Raw genomic sequence first — 15,470 nt, 5'->3', positions numbered from 1 at the left:
TATATAGTGTGTTTTCAGGGGACAGCCCAAGACATTTTGCTGCCTGAGGCAGAAGATAAGTTGGCACTTCTCCTTTCCATCACCTGAAAGCCAGCCAGACTGGTAACTGAATCTTGGTTCAGTGTTGGACAGAATCCTATGGTGCACCTGAGGTGAGCAGGAGAGCTTACAAAGTGCATAGCGGATGCAGCTCCAACAGTTTATTGTTACTGTGCACGTCTCAGCATTTGCCACCCGAGGTAGCTGCTTCAATCTGCCTAATGGTGGGATCTGGCTATGTGTAAACATGCAAAGTAAAACGCCAATAGTTCAACTCTGATTAAGAACATGGAGAAATTGGCTTCTGTACATAGAAGGGAGGGCAACCTATGTTGCCCCCTGCCTCTGGTAGCAAAATTTATTGGACTAACCCACGCACACACACACACACACACACACACGGGTATGTGTGTGGTTGTCTTGTGTTTAGTGTGACATACATGGGGACACTGTTATCCTGTGAGAGGTTAGATAGCTAATTGGATTTTTTAAAAAATAGTTGTATTTTATGCTATTGTAATAAAGCTTGATTCATTTTTATATAACAATATTTATATGCTGCTGAATAATGTCCAAGGTGACCCAATGAACTGACAAGGGATTTGAGCCCAACTCTCCCTGTCTAAAGCAAATATCCTTCATCTCATACACCACATAGCTTTCAAACTTCCTCAGAGAATCCTCTCCACAGCTGTTTGCCTGTTTGGAAACCTTCTGAGAATCACCTCCCCCCACATTTGGGGGTGTGAGAGGCGCACCTGAAGGTTGACTCTAGGGCTCCGTATTCACCATACCTTTAAAGCTCATCCAAAGTACATTCATTCTCTCAAAGTGCTGTGGTTTGTTAAGGGTTGCCGGGAACCGTTACGTCTGTGAGGGGTAAACTGCAGCATCCAGAATTCTCTGAGAGAAAGAATGTGCTTCGTCTGTAGGGCCTCTGTTGCCTTATGCAAACTGAATGTGACGTACACACAAAATGCCACCGAAGCAGAGGAGAATTGGAAAGTGGCATTTAAAGAGTATTTGGGGGAAACGTATCTGAGATTATGGATCTTCTCACTGAGATCCACATGCCAAGCTCTGCAGGACACCCAGAGTTTATTTATTTTTTAAAAAATTATATACCGCTTGATTCTTTTCTTAAAAAAACCAAACACCCTCAAAGGGTTCCTGGGAACACAGTTGGAAAACTAGGGCCCTACACCACTACAAAAACAGTATTTATACCATTTTCATGTTATTTTGAATGTTTTTGTGGTATTTAACATTACTGTCATAGCATGGGTTTATTAAAAGAACATTAGATTGTTGTTTAGCTTCCCTACTCCACCGTAAACATTTGTTGTGCAGAGAAACCTCTAGTGGGTTCTCATTGTTCTTGAACAGAACACATTCTGGCTTGTCTCCCAACAGAAGGATACTAACGTTTTTCATGGAATGGAGGTAGCAACCCTATTTTGAAGTGATGAACTTCTGTTTGAAGTCTCTCCTGGTCTTGCTATGTACAGCATGGAAGAAATCTTTGTAGACAAAAGCTGTAGATTATGTACATTCTCAACAGAGAAGAAACTAACCCAAATCTAGCAGAGCCAAAAGCAGAAAGGGTCTGCTAAACACACAGCAGAATGAGCTGGTAGAAGGGACTGTACCACTTTCTCCACTTGTAGAGTCTGATACCACTTGAAAACAAACGAAAGACAAACAAAACAGCTCTCTATAAACAAGCGCATGGACTAACACTTTCTTTGTGGTGCTCATTTTCTGTTTAGTTGAGAGTTTTAATGTAGAGAAGCATTCAAAAATGTGATCCTTCTCCCACAGATTGAAGTGGTGCAGTTCAGGTCGCGGGTTTGAGCCCCACGTTGCATTGCAGGGGGTTGGACTGGATGACCCTTGTGGTCCATTCCAACTCTACACTTCTTTGATTCTATGACCACCTTGGGTAGTGGGATCCACAGGGGTAGCAGATAGTAGGTACTGCTAGTCTCTTTTCAGCTTTGTTCCCTTGGGTAGTGGGATCCACAGGGGTAGCAGATAGTAGGTACTGCTAGTCTCTTTTCAGCTTTGTTCCCAACGTAGATCTTTACATCCCTCCCTTGTTCCTGATGCAGATATTCACTCACCCCTTCCTCCCTAGCAGGGCGGAGGCACCACTTTGTGGTTTGCCTCAGGTGCCAAAATGTCTCGGGTCGGCCCTGCTTGGAAGAGCACATTGCTTCTGTCTACTTCAGCAAATTTATGCCCCCAAATTTAGGCTCTTTTTTTTTTGGTCTCAGATCTTGCCAAATTTGTCACTCAGCGAAAATAAAAATGTAAATTATCTTCTTTAGTGAGCTATTTTGACAAGGGGCAATCAAGCTCAACACAGGATTCCCATCTACCAGTTGATCAAAGATTTTACGTCTTGACAAACTTTCTTGGTAGCAAATGGATTTGGCTTTCCAAATGCTGAAGAGAACTGGCTGGGCTGGCCTCCCACCCCATCTGGTATATAATGGAGTGTTCTAGAACAGACTTGAATGGGATGTACTACTGGACAGAAGCAAAACAATCCACACCCCTTTAGCTCCTTCTGGGAACAAAACCCAAGGCGACAACTTGAAAACAAGAAAAGTAGAAACCTATCAAGACGCTGGGGGAATGTGTAGAACAGAATTAAACATAATATTTGATCCCTGCTAGAGGCATGGAAATTGGGGTGGAGGCAGGCAGAGCAGTTGCCCAGAATTAATTTACCTTCTTCTGGGGGCAAAGCCTTGAAACTCCTCCAGATGTTTTGGACAACAGTTCCCATGAAACCCACTCAGTGGGCACACAGGGGCTGGTGGGAATTGCAGTTCCAAACATCTGGAAGGCACCATGCTGCTTTTTCTGGACAAATTTTGTAACCCAGATTATTGCCTTTCTATCCTGAAATGAACTAAAAAAGAAAAATAGCATCAATAACATCAAAATGTTGGCAACCTAAAACTGAGAGTAGGTGTTTGCATGTCTCTCTCTCTCTCTCTCTCTCTCTCTCTCTCTCTCTCTCTCTCTCTGTGTGTGTGTGTGTGTTATAGATTAACATTTTGAGGTAGTTGGGTCATTGCAGTCCTATACTTGGGAGGCAGTAAGTGGAATCCTTATTTTCCTGAATTTGTTTAAACTGTTATATTGTATTTATTATTTTATTTAAAAGATTTATAAGCTGCAACTGTCCTCCTAAGGTAGCTTGCATACAATATTAAAATGCAGAAACAACAATAGCAAGCTAATTACAAAAGCCATCATACCGTGCTAAAAAATATAAAAAGTCATAAAACCAGCCATAACACAGAGGCTAATAAAACCAGCTTAATAAAACAAATTCAAAACCATTCTCACCATCTGCTGACTCACTCACTGGGAGGTACAAAAGCAAAAACCAAAATCAGAGGCAGAGGATTTTATTACCAACATTTTACCTACATAGTCTGTTATTCAACCTGGCCATTGCTATATGATTTCATTTCTACAGCAGAGGCCCTGATAATTGTTTTTGCACGGAACAGTTAACTATAAAATGACATTAAAATACTGTTTTCTGATGACACAAAGAAAAAAAACACCAAAGCATTGTTTTCTGCTACTTTTGGGAGGTCCTTAAATTTCTTGCCAGTTTGTATATACCCTGTGCTGTTTGAACAGATTTTTGTTTCCCCTTTAAAAAAACAAACAAACTGAAAACCAACCTTGTTGCGCAGGGACACATTCATATAAAATAGATGTGACTTTAATCCTTTTCTTTCCAAATAAAATTTCAAAAAATTGTGCCAAAATTACTTAAAATCTATTCCATACACTGCCTTGGTGCTGCTTCTCAGGTCTCATGCCACATCAACAACATTTTAACTCAGAAACCACACCTAGCAGGTACATGCCATTGCTTTCCATGTCGCACCAGCAATCTTTGAATCAAAGAACCATCTCGTTTTGGGTACTGTGTGCACTGCTTTTGTTTCTCTAACTATTAGAGTTTTAGTTGAGATGATGCTGAGCACACCTTCCTCCACTTTTTTATTTTTTTTTATTTTTTGCAGAGAAGATAAATTAACACAACATATCCAAGTTGGCAGCTGTGTGTAGGTAGCAGTACAATCTACCGTATTTTTCGCCCTATAGGACGCACCGGCCCATAGGATGCACCTAGTTTTTTGGGGGGGAAATAAAGGGGGAAAAATTTATTTCCCCCCACAGCAGCGGATATATGCCCGAAGCACGGGGCGCTCTGCTTCAGCGCGCCTCGCGCTCCGGGCAAGCAGGCTGCGGATATCTGCCCGAAGCGCGGGGCGCTCTGCTTCAGCGCGCCTCGCGCTCCGGGCAAGCAGGCTGCAGATATCTGCCCGATGCGCAGGGCACTCTGCTTCAGTGCGCCCCGCGCTCCGGGCAAGCAGGCTGCTATCCGCAGCCTAGGGAGCCTTGCGGGAACTCCCGCAGGGCTCCCTAGGCTGCGGATGTCTGCCCGAAGCGCGGGGCTCTCTGCTTCAGCACGCCCCATGCTCCGTGCAGCAGGCTGCGGATGTCTGCCCGAAGCGCGGGGCGCTCTGCTTCAGTGCGCTCCGGGCAGCAGGCTGCTATCCGCAGCCTAGGGAGCCCTGCAGGAACTCCTGCGTGCTCCCCAGGATTGCTGATAGCTTCCTGAAGTGTGGAGAGTGAGAGGGGTCGGTGCGCACTGACCCCTCTCGCACTCCACGCTTCAGTGAAAGCCTGCATTCACCCCATAGGACGCACACAGATTTCCCCTTCATTTCTGGAGGGGAAAAAGTGAGTCCTATAGGGCGAAAAATACAGTAATATTTGAAGAACTGAAATATGATCAACTATTGCCTCCCCACCCTTGCCCATCTTCAGCTGGGAAACAAATATGGAATGATAAAAGGAGGTTGACCTTTTATTTGGTCTTGTCGCTTTGCGAAACCACAAGTCAATATGTGTTTCTTCTTAGGCTGAGTCAGATTAACAGTGGGAAGGGGCTAAACTGTCGGGTAATCACCAAATCAAATATAGTTTTGATTCATATCCATTTTTGAAGTTAATATGCTTTAAGAAGGGACACGGGTGGTGCTGTGGGTTAAATCACAGAGCCTAGGACTTGCCGATCAGAAGGTCGGCGGTTCGAATCCCCTCAAAGGGGTGTGCTCCCGTTGCTCGGTCTCTGCTCCTGCCAACCTAGCAGTTCGAAAGCACGTCAAAGTGCAAGTAGATAAATAGGTACCGCTCCGGCGGGAATTTAAACGGCATTTCCGTGCGCTGCTCTGGTTCGCCAGAAGCGGCTTAGTCATGACCCGGAAGCTGTACACCGACTCCCTCAGCCAATAAAGCGAGATGAGCGCCACAACCCCAGAGTCGGCCACGACTGGACCTAATGGTCAGGGGTCCCTTTACCTTTACCTTTTTATGCTTTAAGAACAGCTTTGTAAGAGGAAAAGGTGGCCACCCTGTGCAATATTTACTAGACTGCTGGGGGCTGCCAGAGAAGGGGTGGAGAGTTCTGCCTCTTCTGCCACAGCCTACTGAACTTCCATGATGGTGCAAGAGGACACAAAAAGCTCTCAATCAGTGGCAGAGCTTCATGCTCTGGCACCGGGGGGGGGGCGGAGAGCAGGCGGGGGCAGGGCTGGAGCGTGTCCCGGGGGCATGGCGCACCACCCCCAGGGATGTGGCGGCCACCCTGGGGGTGTGGCACGCTGCCTGCAGGGGTATGGCACCCAGCGCGGGCAGGGGAGCAGCCGCAATAGCACCCCACTGAGATTGCGCTGCCAGGGATGATGCGCTCCCCCCGCACTCCTCTTCCTCCACCACTGCACTCAATTCCTCCTCCCACCAACCTGTTCACTTGCTACCAGGCTAGTGCTAAAATACAATGCATCTTTAGAACAAATCCTCAAACCAAAGGCAAAAACTCTCCCTCTTTAGGTTCTATAGACCTTTAAAACAAACTAACAAAACTATCGCTTATAGGTTTTGCTCATAAATGAGTCATATCAACAGAAACCAATCATCAAAATAACAAATGAAGACTTTTGCCATAACTTTTAATGATTGTGCACAGGCCGGAACTGACATAGTGACATATTCAAAAGTCACAACTTCAAAATGTGACACAATGATTTTCAGCTGAATCAATTAATAGACTTTTAAATGGAATGTCACTCTGTTCTCTGCAAATTGCTGTAAGTCAGAATGATAAAACTCATTTCAATGCCATTGTTCCCTCTATAAGATAACCAGTAAAAAGAGTTACTCATTGGAATTAGGAAGGCTGAACAATGCCCTCAGATGTACTCAAAGTAAAGAAGGTGGTGACATTTTCCCTAAAACGTTGAAAGAATTAGCAATAAGGAACTTAAGTTCTGGTAATCAAATGTGCTTTATGTTTGACAGTATTAAACAAATAATAATAATGTTTTTTCTTTTTTTAAAAAAAATAATATTTGTTACTTTTAAAGATTACAAAAAGAGAGAAAAAAGCAAAAGAGAAAAAACAGAAGAAAAAAACAAAGAAAAGAAAAAACAAAGAGAGAGAGAAAAAAAACAGAATACAATACAATATATAAACAATACAAAACACAACCTAAACTCAAAACTAGACACATTAAGCTAAACAAACCCCACTCCCCAAAACAAAAACAATTTAAAAACATACATCCTCTCTTTTCCATACTCTATCTTTCGTTCCCTTGTTTCCTTGACCTCCTCACACCTCCCTTTTTGTGTTCCACTTCTATTAATTGTTTCAGCAAATCCTTTCCATCTTTCTCCATTTTCTGTGATATTGTAAATAATGTATTATTTTAACCTTATTTTCCATTAAAACTAAATTACTTATATGTGCTTAACTCCTTATAACATTTCTGTTAAGCCCATAAAAAATAAAAAACCATTCCACATTTTTCTATCACTCATTAGTTTTACCATAAGTGTATATAAAAACTTTAAATTTTCCAATCTTCTTCCACCATCTCCTCTCCCAGGTTTTGGATTCTGCCAGTCCTTTCCATCAGTTCCATAAAGTCCATCAACCTGGTGATCTTATGTCCGAGGCTCTTAACTCTTTTCCAAGTCCCTTCTGCAGGTCTTCTTCATTTTCTTTAATGCTAAAGAGCCAATCTCGGGGAAATTCCAACCTGTCAATCCTTTTCTTCCTTCTGAACAAATCAGCTGAGTTTCCATAGTTAAAACTACAGTCCATAAAGTATTTCCGGGTATATTTCAAAATTCCTCCAATTCCAAAGGCCCCCAAAACTTCTATCTCCTCCAGGCCCGAGTCCATGTCCCAAAAGTCAGTTAATCCCTGCATAGAGGGCTCTTTCCAACTTTCCTTCTTTAATCCAAACCGGGATCCATTCCTCGGAGTCTGGCTTTTCCTGGATTCAATCATAGAAGGCCTCAACTTATAATCTCCAATTTGCTTCTGTAAATCCACAGATCTCACTTGTATTATTTTATGTTGAACAACAGCTGCATTCTCCTTCTCCTCCTTCTCCTCCACCATTTGTCCTGCCAAAATGGGTTCCTGTACCAAGTCCTGAATTATTTCTGTGTTAGCGTTCGCTTTTTGACTCAAGTTGGTCACTTTCTGTTCCAAATTATCAACTTTGAGAGTCATATCATCCATCTTCTTGTGAAGCTGTCCCAGTGAACAGCTTATCTTACATAAAACAGTCACAATGGCCTCTCCTATCAACATTTTTAAATAGTCCAAGGTCACTCTCTGGTTCCCAAACTCCTTTTCTGCAGCTGGAAATTCCCCAGTTACAGTCCTGTTACAGTTTCAAAAGCTCCCTCTAGAGGGAAACAATCTCCACTTGTATCAGTTCTTTCAAGCACAATTTCAAACATTAAAGATAAAATTTCAGTTACTTTTCCTCTTTTTTTTTAACACAGAAAGGGACAATGGAAACAGTATCTTACTCTTGTAGCTAGCTGTCAAATCCGTTCTGTCAAAAGCACTCTCTCCAAACGTCATCTGGCAGCCCGTTCCCAGGTTCAGAGCAGTGGTAATTTGATTTTTTCACTCTCTCCTGCAGGCTCACTAGATCCAAAATTTCCCCCTCTTCTCCTGCTTCCTAAGGGGGTTTTGTAACTTTAAACCGGTGGAAATTTGATCCTTTGCCAAAAGCTTTCAAAGGCTTTACTTGTAACGTCTTTGCTTCAGTCTATTTACAAAAACGGGAGGCGGACTTCCTGTTTATAACCTTCCCGTTTCAGTGCCAAATTGAAGTATTTAAAAATCCAATTTTCCGTTTTACTCACGAGTAGTTGTTTAAAATCCAATTGTCCACAGGAAAAAGTCAGCGCTCTCCGGCAACAGCAATGCGGCTTCACTCCGTGAAAGAAGCAGTCGATTCAAAGCACCGCGCCACTCACCCCCGTCGCTCCGGATCCCCAAAACAGGGTTTCCCCGCGAGTAGGGGAGGCGCAAAGGTGCCAGCCGAATCCCACGTCCACAGGCTTCTCCCGCCTGTGGTTTTTAATGGGTCTCTGCCTCGCCGTGGCGGTTCAGACCCTGTTTTTCACGGAGTGGATTCCTCCCGATCGGAGGAAATCCGCCATTGCCAGAGGCGCCAACCCGGAAGTAATAATAATGTTTTTTTCAAGGAATGCCTTCCCCTGTATCTGCTTACCCATGCCGTTAGATCTGCAGGTGGTCAGTGGGTAGGGAAGCCTGTCTCATCCCACCACTGTGGTAAATGTATGAGATATTGCCTTCTCTGTGGTGGCACTGTGACTCTGAAACAGCTTCCCCTGGCACTGTTATTGGTATCCCAGTGCCAGACTATGACCCACCTGTTCACTTGGGCATTAATGAGCTGTTAGTCACTGCTGGGCTAACCTGCTGGACTAATCTGCTCTGGCCATCTGAAGTTGCTCTGTCCATCAATATATCTGATAATCTGCTTTAAAGGCTTTTTAGCAAACTCAGCCCCAAAACTCTTTACATATAAAAGTCTAATCTCCGCACTATGGATGAAACAAACTGCTTCCAAGAGTGATTCCTCATTTCTTCAAAGGCTGTCCTAAGAGAAACCAGAAATGGTTTCAAGCCAACGTTTACCGTCATTTTATAAGCCACTGTTTGCATTGCTGTTATTGCCAGTTCAGTTCTGCATAGATCAACAGGGACATTTCTGAATAATGTGTAGATTTAAACATCTCCATCTCATGTCCTACTTGACTAAATCACAGGTTGCTCAGGGCATGGAGGGGTGAGAGCAGGAAGTGTTCTACAGTCTAGTCAAGCAAACTTCTGAACCACATCAAACCTCTTGCTCCCTCTGATAAGCATTGAATATTTAAAGCTGCAACAAGCGAACATTCAGGCAACATCCTGAAAACGTATTTCCAATCAGAGTTCCTACTTCTTATCTATTTTATGCTCTTTGACCCTGGATCCATTTTTGGATTAACCTCAACATTTTTAGTTGTTGCTAGTCAAACAGATCTGAACTCAACAAATTCTAGAAGACAGGTTTCTTCGCTGGAAATAATTATTTACTACTACAGCCCAGTCTTAAAAAGCACTGGTCTGTTTCTATGTTAAGCAATGCTCATAGTTTTGATCCATTTTCCTGACAGTTCCAACATATGCCAGGGTGCAATACTGAAGTTCACAGTCCCTGTCTTCATTCCATCAAGTGAGGACATAAGACACACTCACTAACATTTCACAGATAGAGAAAGGGTTTTGCTTGCAATGGAGATCACTGCCTGATCATGACCACATTACACACTCGAGTGGGGAGGGGTATTATTCTTCCTTTATTCTTATTCTGTTATTCCACAGTACCTTGTCCTTTACCAGTTCAAAAGCTGAGATAGGATGTGTTCTTTCGGTAAAAAATATATTGGGGTGAGAGGAGGAATGTGACACAAATGGGACTGGCCGAGAAAGAGAGAAAGAGAGAAAGCGAGAAAGCGAGAAAGAGAGAAAGAGAGAAAGAGAGAAAGAAGAAAGAAAAATTGCAATGTGGAATGTTTCTGCCCTCCCCTAGGATATTGTTTCATTGCCTCTTCCACCCATCCTTCAACACACACCATGCAACAATCAGAATTCTGCAGGCACTGAGCATGCTCAGTTCTCACTGGGATGTTTCGGGGGTCCCCCCCTTAATTTCACCCCTCCTGATTTTTTTGTACTTCCGCAAACCTTGGGATTCCACCATGTTTGCTGATACTTTACCTCTAGTTCATGGGTGATGCTGTTTGGGCTGTATAAGGACCCACACTTGAAGAATCAAGTTAGGGCTCCTCCAGATGACCAATTTATTGAGCAATCATCTTATTTGTGCAAACAAAGCTCATACAGTGTTTAGGCGCTGCCTTGCCTTTACTGAACATTTGTTCTGATTTGTTTGCGGGGCAGTTATAATGGAATGAGCATTCATCCTGATTCGCTTGCAGGGTGTTTATATGTTTCTGATTAATCATTTGTTCACCCCTCACTTTTCAAGTTTAAGTTTATTTCAGGTTTAAGTTTCAATCCACTTTAATTGAGCAAACCTGAAGCTCCAGCATGCACTTGAATTATTATTATTATTATTAATAATAATAATAAAAAATGTATATACCGTCCTTCATCTGTAGATCTCAGGACAGTTCACAACATAAAATCACAATATAAGAAACACAAATACATAATAAAAAGAAGAACAAAACCAAACCAATAACACCCCCCCCACACACACATTCAAAGGGCATCGTACGTCAGTCAGCCAAAGGCCTGGTGGAAGAGGAACATTTCCCCTCCCACAAAATGCTGACAGTCTGGAGGGACCCTTAATTGCGCTTATATTCTATCTTTCCTCCAAAGGATCCAAGGGAATGTATGTGGGAGCTGTTTCAGTTTATCCTGACAACTATCTTCATAAGGAAAGTCAAACTGAAGGATGGTGACATCCCCAAGGTCACCAAGACAGCTTCACGGGTGTTTGAAGCAAATCTTCCTGCTTCAAATCCGATGCACTTATCAAGTCCAAAATTCCACAGCTCAGTGGTAAAGAACAAGACTTGGCTGCGCACAGTCCTAATGCAATCAACGCCTAGTGTCTTCAAAGGTATCAGGAGGGCTGGTGTGTAGGGGACCTGCTTAAGACCTTGGAGACCTGATGCCAGTCAGAGCAGATATTACCAGGCTGGATTAAACAACAATCTGACTCGGTGTAAGGCAGAGTCCCACGTTCTATGTAACTAACTACTACTCCCACAGGGATGCGGGTGGCGCTGTGGGCTAAACCACAGAGCCTAGGACTTGCCGATCAGAAGGTCGGCGGTTCAAATCCCCGCGACGGGGTGAGCTCCCATTGCTCAGTCCCTGCTCCTGCCAACCTAGCAGTTCGAAAGCATGTCAAAGTGCAAGTAGATAAATAGGTACAGCTCCGGCAGGAAGGTAAATGGCGCTTCCGTGCGCTGCTCTGGTTCGCCAGAAGCGGCTTAGTCATGCTGGCCACATGACCCGGAAGCTGTACGCCGGCTCCCTTGGCCAATAAAGCGAGATGAGCGCCGCAACCCCAGAGTCGGTCACGACTGGACCAAATGGTCAGGGGTCCCTTTACCTTTACCTTACTACTCCCACACTGACTCTCAAGATGCCTAAACCTTCTCCAGAGGATGAATATGCCTAAGAATTGAACCCAGGACATGTCACAATCAAGGTAAAAGTCATGATGCCAACTCTGCAAACTTATTTCTAATTGTTGTGAAACTTTCCCAATGTATAAAGTGCTTTGCAATTTTTAGATGGGAGAAATTTCTTTTTCATTCCAGTAAATTTTGACTGGGGTCAAAGTATCCCCCCCCCCCATTGATCAAGCAATACAGTATACCATGTTCTTTGCATTTTAAAACACCACCACCTAAATAAAAACAATGAATTCCAAACTCAATTATTTAAGAAATAGTCTCTCTCCTATAAGTGAGCTGCCCCAAACCTACCCATATAGTAAGCCATTTCCTAACAAATCCCCTTACAAATACACAAAGACCAGCCTACATCATGTTAACGCTTCTGAACAACGCTGTCTCTGAATGACCCACACAGCAGTTCAGCAAAGTCTGTGGATTAGATGCTGTTTCTGTTCCACGCCTTCTGAAAGTTTTAGCTTTATAACAAATCAAGAAACAGTCCGTCTAATGAGCAACATCAGTATTAGAGAAGCAAGCAATTACTATACCCTTTCGGAATTGCTCCCAGCCATAGTGTAATTCACATCGCATATTTGCGTCCTCTGTTCAAGCCATCTCTACACGCACTGACAGCCCATCTAGCTCCTGCTCAGCCTCTAACAAAACACCACAATTGCATTAATGCCCATGAACAGTGTGCAGTGGGTCAGCACACTTCCAAAGCCTCTGCTTTAGGGCAGAACAATTTCAGCTTCAACCTAGTTCATCTGTACACATTCCACCAAGTGTAGTTTGGCTGCACAAACAATCTACAACACAGGCTTTAAAAGAGAGATATGCCGGCAACTGAGGCTTTCTGAGTATGCAACATGATCTGTCCCATGAAAGCTGGCATAAAAGCTTTTCTTTTGGGGTCAAAATATGCACACAAACCTTTTTCACATTTCTTGTGCATGGCTCAGTGTTCTGCACAGCTACTGAGAAACCTGGGTTAATGCCTTAAGAAAAGTATACTTTAATGAAGTATACTGGGTTAATGTATTAAGAAAAGTATACTTTTATATTTTCAAGTATACTTTTAAGAAGTATGCTTGAAAACCAACAGCCTAAACTTAAATATAGCGAAAATAAGCAATGCTGAAACAGTACCACTCTGTATTTTAGTCCTATGTTTTTAAGTTCAAAATATGTTCTTTGCTTCAGCCTTTAAAACAAATTCCCTCTGCCTTCTTGACAGTGCATGGATTAAAGAAATTATTTCTCTCCTTGCTGGATCAGCCAAGCATTGTGTTTCCAACAAAAGTCTGCCAAGTGCCTCTGCAAGTTCACTAGAAGGGCATAAAGGTTAAGGTCACCTCATGCTGCTTATTCTCAGCAGCCACCACCAAGAACCATACTGCCTCTTAAGAATGGGGATGCCACTTGGCTCTCCTGGCTAATAGCCAGTATCAACAGACCTAAACTGCATGGGTCCGTGTACTCTTTTTAAAAGCTACATACGCTAGTGAATGCAACGATTTCGCCACAATGCATTCCAAGCAACGGGGACCCAATGAACAATATATTCAAGAACGCAGCTGGCACCAGCCACAACTGGCTAGAAAAGACTTGGGACGTTGCGACTGTAGCTCTGAACTTCAGCTAAGCCTGATTGTTGCAAACTGGGTTTCGATCATGGACAACGGTCCTCCTTTCAGTGTTCTGGCTTGCCCTGCAGGAGCCCTGCACCAATAGTTACACACACAGTGGTACCTCAGGTTAAGAACTTAATTCGTTCCGGAGGTCCGTTCTTAGCCCGAAACTGTTCTTAACCTGAGACACCACTTTAGCTAATGGGGCCTCCCACTGCCACTCTGCGATTTATGTTCTCATCCTGAAGCAAAGTTCTGAACCCGAGGTACTATTTCTGGGTTAGCGGAGTCTGTAACCTGAAGCGTCTGTAACCTGAAGCGTCTGTAACCCAAGGTACCACTGTATTCCAATTGCCTTTAGGAACAGTTCCAGTTTCTGGCTCTTCCTGGTGTCCCATGGCCCCTATTTTGCCTTCTGGGATAACACTCAAAGGGTTGTATTAGAAAGCGCTTGTGCGAAAGATGTACCCTCTTCCTCAGGTCTTCCTGAAAGTTAAAAAATCTGGCTGGGGGGGTGCATCTTGACTCTGTGTACGTACATGGAAGGGCACATACATCTCCACACTGCTTCCATTCTGTCCCCCCTCCCCCCCCAAAAAAAACCTCCTTTCTAGCTGGTGTATGTTGCTGAGTGGGTTTGGATTAAAGCTGTTCTATTAAAAGTACAACCTGACCTATTGTAAGGTTGAACGCTTGGTTATACATTCTTAGGAAACGGTTGCAGCCCTCAGCACACCCTGCTGCAGCTTGCGAAGTCGGGCTATTGTGCCCAGGAAATGAGCACAATCAATGTCTAGCAGGCAGGGAAAAACCTTAGCATGGGAACTAACAGGAATTGCTAATGCGTACACATCCTAATTTTCTTTGGTCAGGTGTTGCAGGGTATGTTGCTATAATACAACCTGAAACACAGTAGCCTGAAGTTGAAGGATCAGGACAGGGGAGGAAACAGTTTGTGAAAACTCCACCCCCAGGGAGGTGCCCATATCTCTTTGTGCAACTGATGCAGGGAACTCTGCATTGACTTTCACAAGCTCTGCTGCCCCTTGTGTTATTGTCGCCAGCTGTTCTGCACCGTAAATTAATCTGTGGGTAATCCAGCAACTAAAGCTGCTTTTGAAAATATGCTTACAAAAATTATTTCAGATACAATAAGATCACATATCATGATTTATCTGAGCTGATACTATCCCCCCACCCCAGCTTAAATGCAGTGTGTGTATCTGTGTATTGATGCATTTATATATGTGTGTGTGTGCATATTATATACATACAGAGATATATACATGCACAAAAAACCGCTTAACCACACATACCCACCCACACATATGTATGCATGAGTACCCATCCAAGCTCATTGGCATTTAAACAAGGCTGTGCAAGACAATATGGTTGTATTATTCCTTCTGAATTATTTTCATTGCCACAATTCATCATGTAAATACTGCTGACCTTCAGGAGGAATTTATTCTCCTTTTACCAGCAATACCTGAGGAATAACAACCTTCACTAGAGCGATTGATTTTTGCAACTATTGCTGTTCTACAGGAAAATCCATTATATCCCTCCACGATCCCTCCCTAATTAATTGCTCAAATACTGCATAATGTGGTTTACAGGATTGTGACCTAATCTTGCGAACTAATGTTCCGACAAGAAATCCTGTCCACCTAAGCACCACCTCTGAGGTCATAGGATAAATTGCACTGCACATTTTCAGGATTTTTGATTTGATTTCATATCTGCAGCATCAGCACTTTTAGCTCCCTTTCCAATAACATATGTTTCAATTCAGCCAGGTATGGCCATTTGATATATTAAGACCTTGCTAGAAATTACCTGGTAAAATGTCACAAAATGAAAAGTATTATAAAATAATATTCACCCAAGCTATTCTAGGCCTCTTGACACAAAATAGCCCATTTTTTAATTCTTCCAGAATCCCTTTATGCAGCATCCTGAACACACCATTTCGATCACAGTGGAAAGCGATCTTGCATCATTCAGCTTACAGATGAAACCGAACACAGTCAACAAAATTAAGCCACTAGAGACATGTGAACATTTATCTGCAAATAGATAACTGCCCTGGATGTTAAAAGTTCTACTCCTGCTAACTAAAACAAAGCAAAACACACATTATTAGCTTACGAGTAC

General features: G+C 43.1%; 1 protein-coding gene across 29 annotated transcripts in view; it reads right to left on the bottom strand.

Moving 5' to 3' along the window:
• ANK3 (ankyrin 3) overlaps positions 1-15,470 on the bottom strand; it is a 393,167-nt gene that overhangs the window by 147,573 nt on the left and 230,124 nt on the right. Inside the window, exons 1-2 of one of the 29 annotated variants that reach the window (XM_081004814.1) lie at positions 12,231-12,327; positions 6,973-7,424 (exon numbers count right to left, since the gene is read on the bottom strand). The exons of 27 other annotated variants lie outside the window; for them this stretch is intronic. In XM_081004814.1, the coding sequence (XP_080860940.1) occupies positions 6,973-6,975 (3 nt within the window). In that variant the 5' untranslated portion in view covers positions 6,976-7,424; positions 12,231-12,327. Of the gene's footprint in view, positions 1-6,972; positions 7,425-12,230; positions 12,408-15,470 lie in introns of those variants that run through there. One more of the 29 variants, XM_081004813.1, reaches the window with a different exon arrangement.

Source organism: Podarcis pityusensis (genome assembly GCF_964106645.2).
Source record: "Podarcis pityusensis genome assembly, chromosome: 5".
NCBI classification, from domain to species: Eukaryota; Metazoa; Chordata; class Lepidosauria; order Squamata; family Lacertidae; genus Podarcis; species Podarcis pityusensis.
The sequence above is the reverse complement of the archived record's forward strand: the minus strand, read 5'-3'. Positions and strand labels throughout refer to the sequence as shown.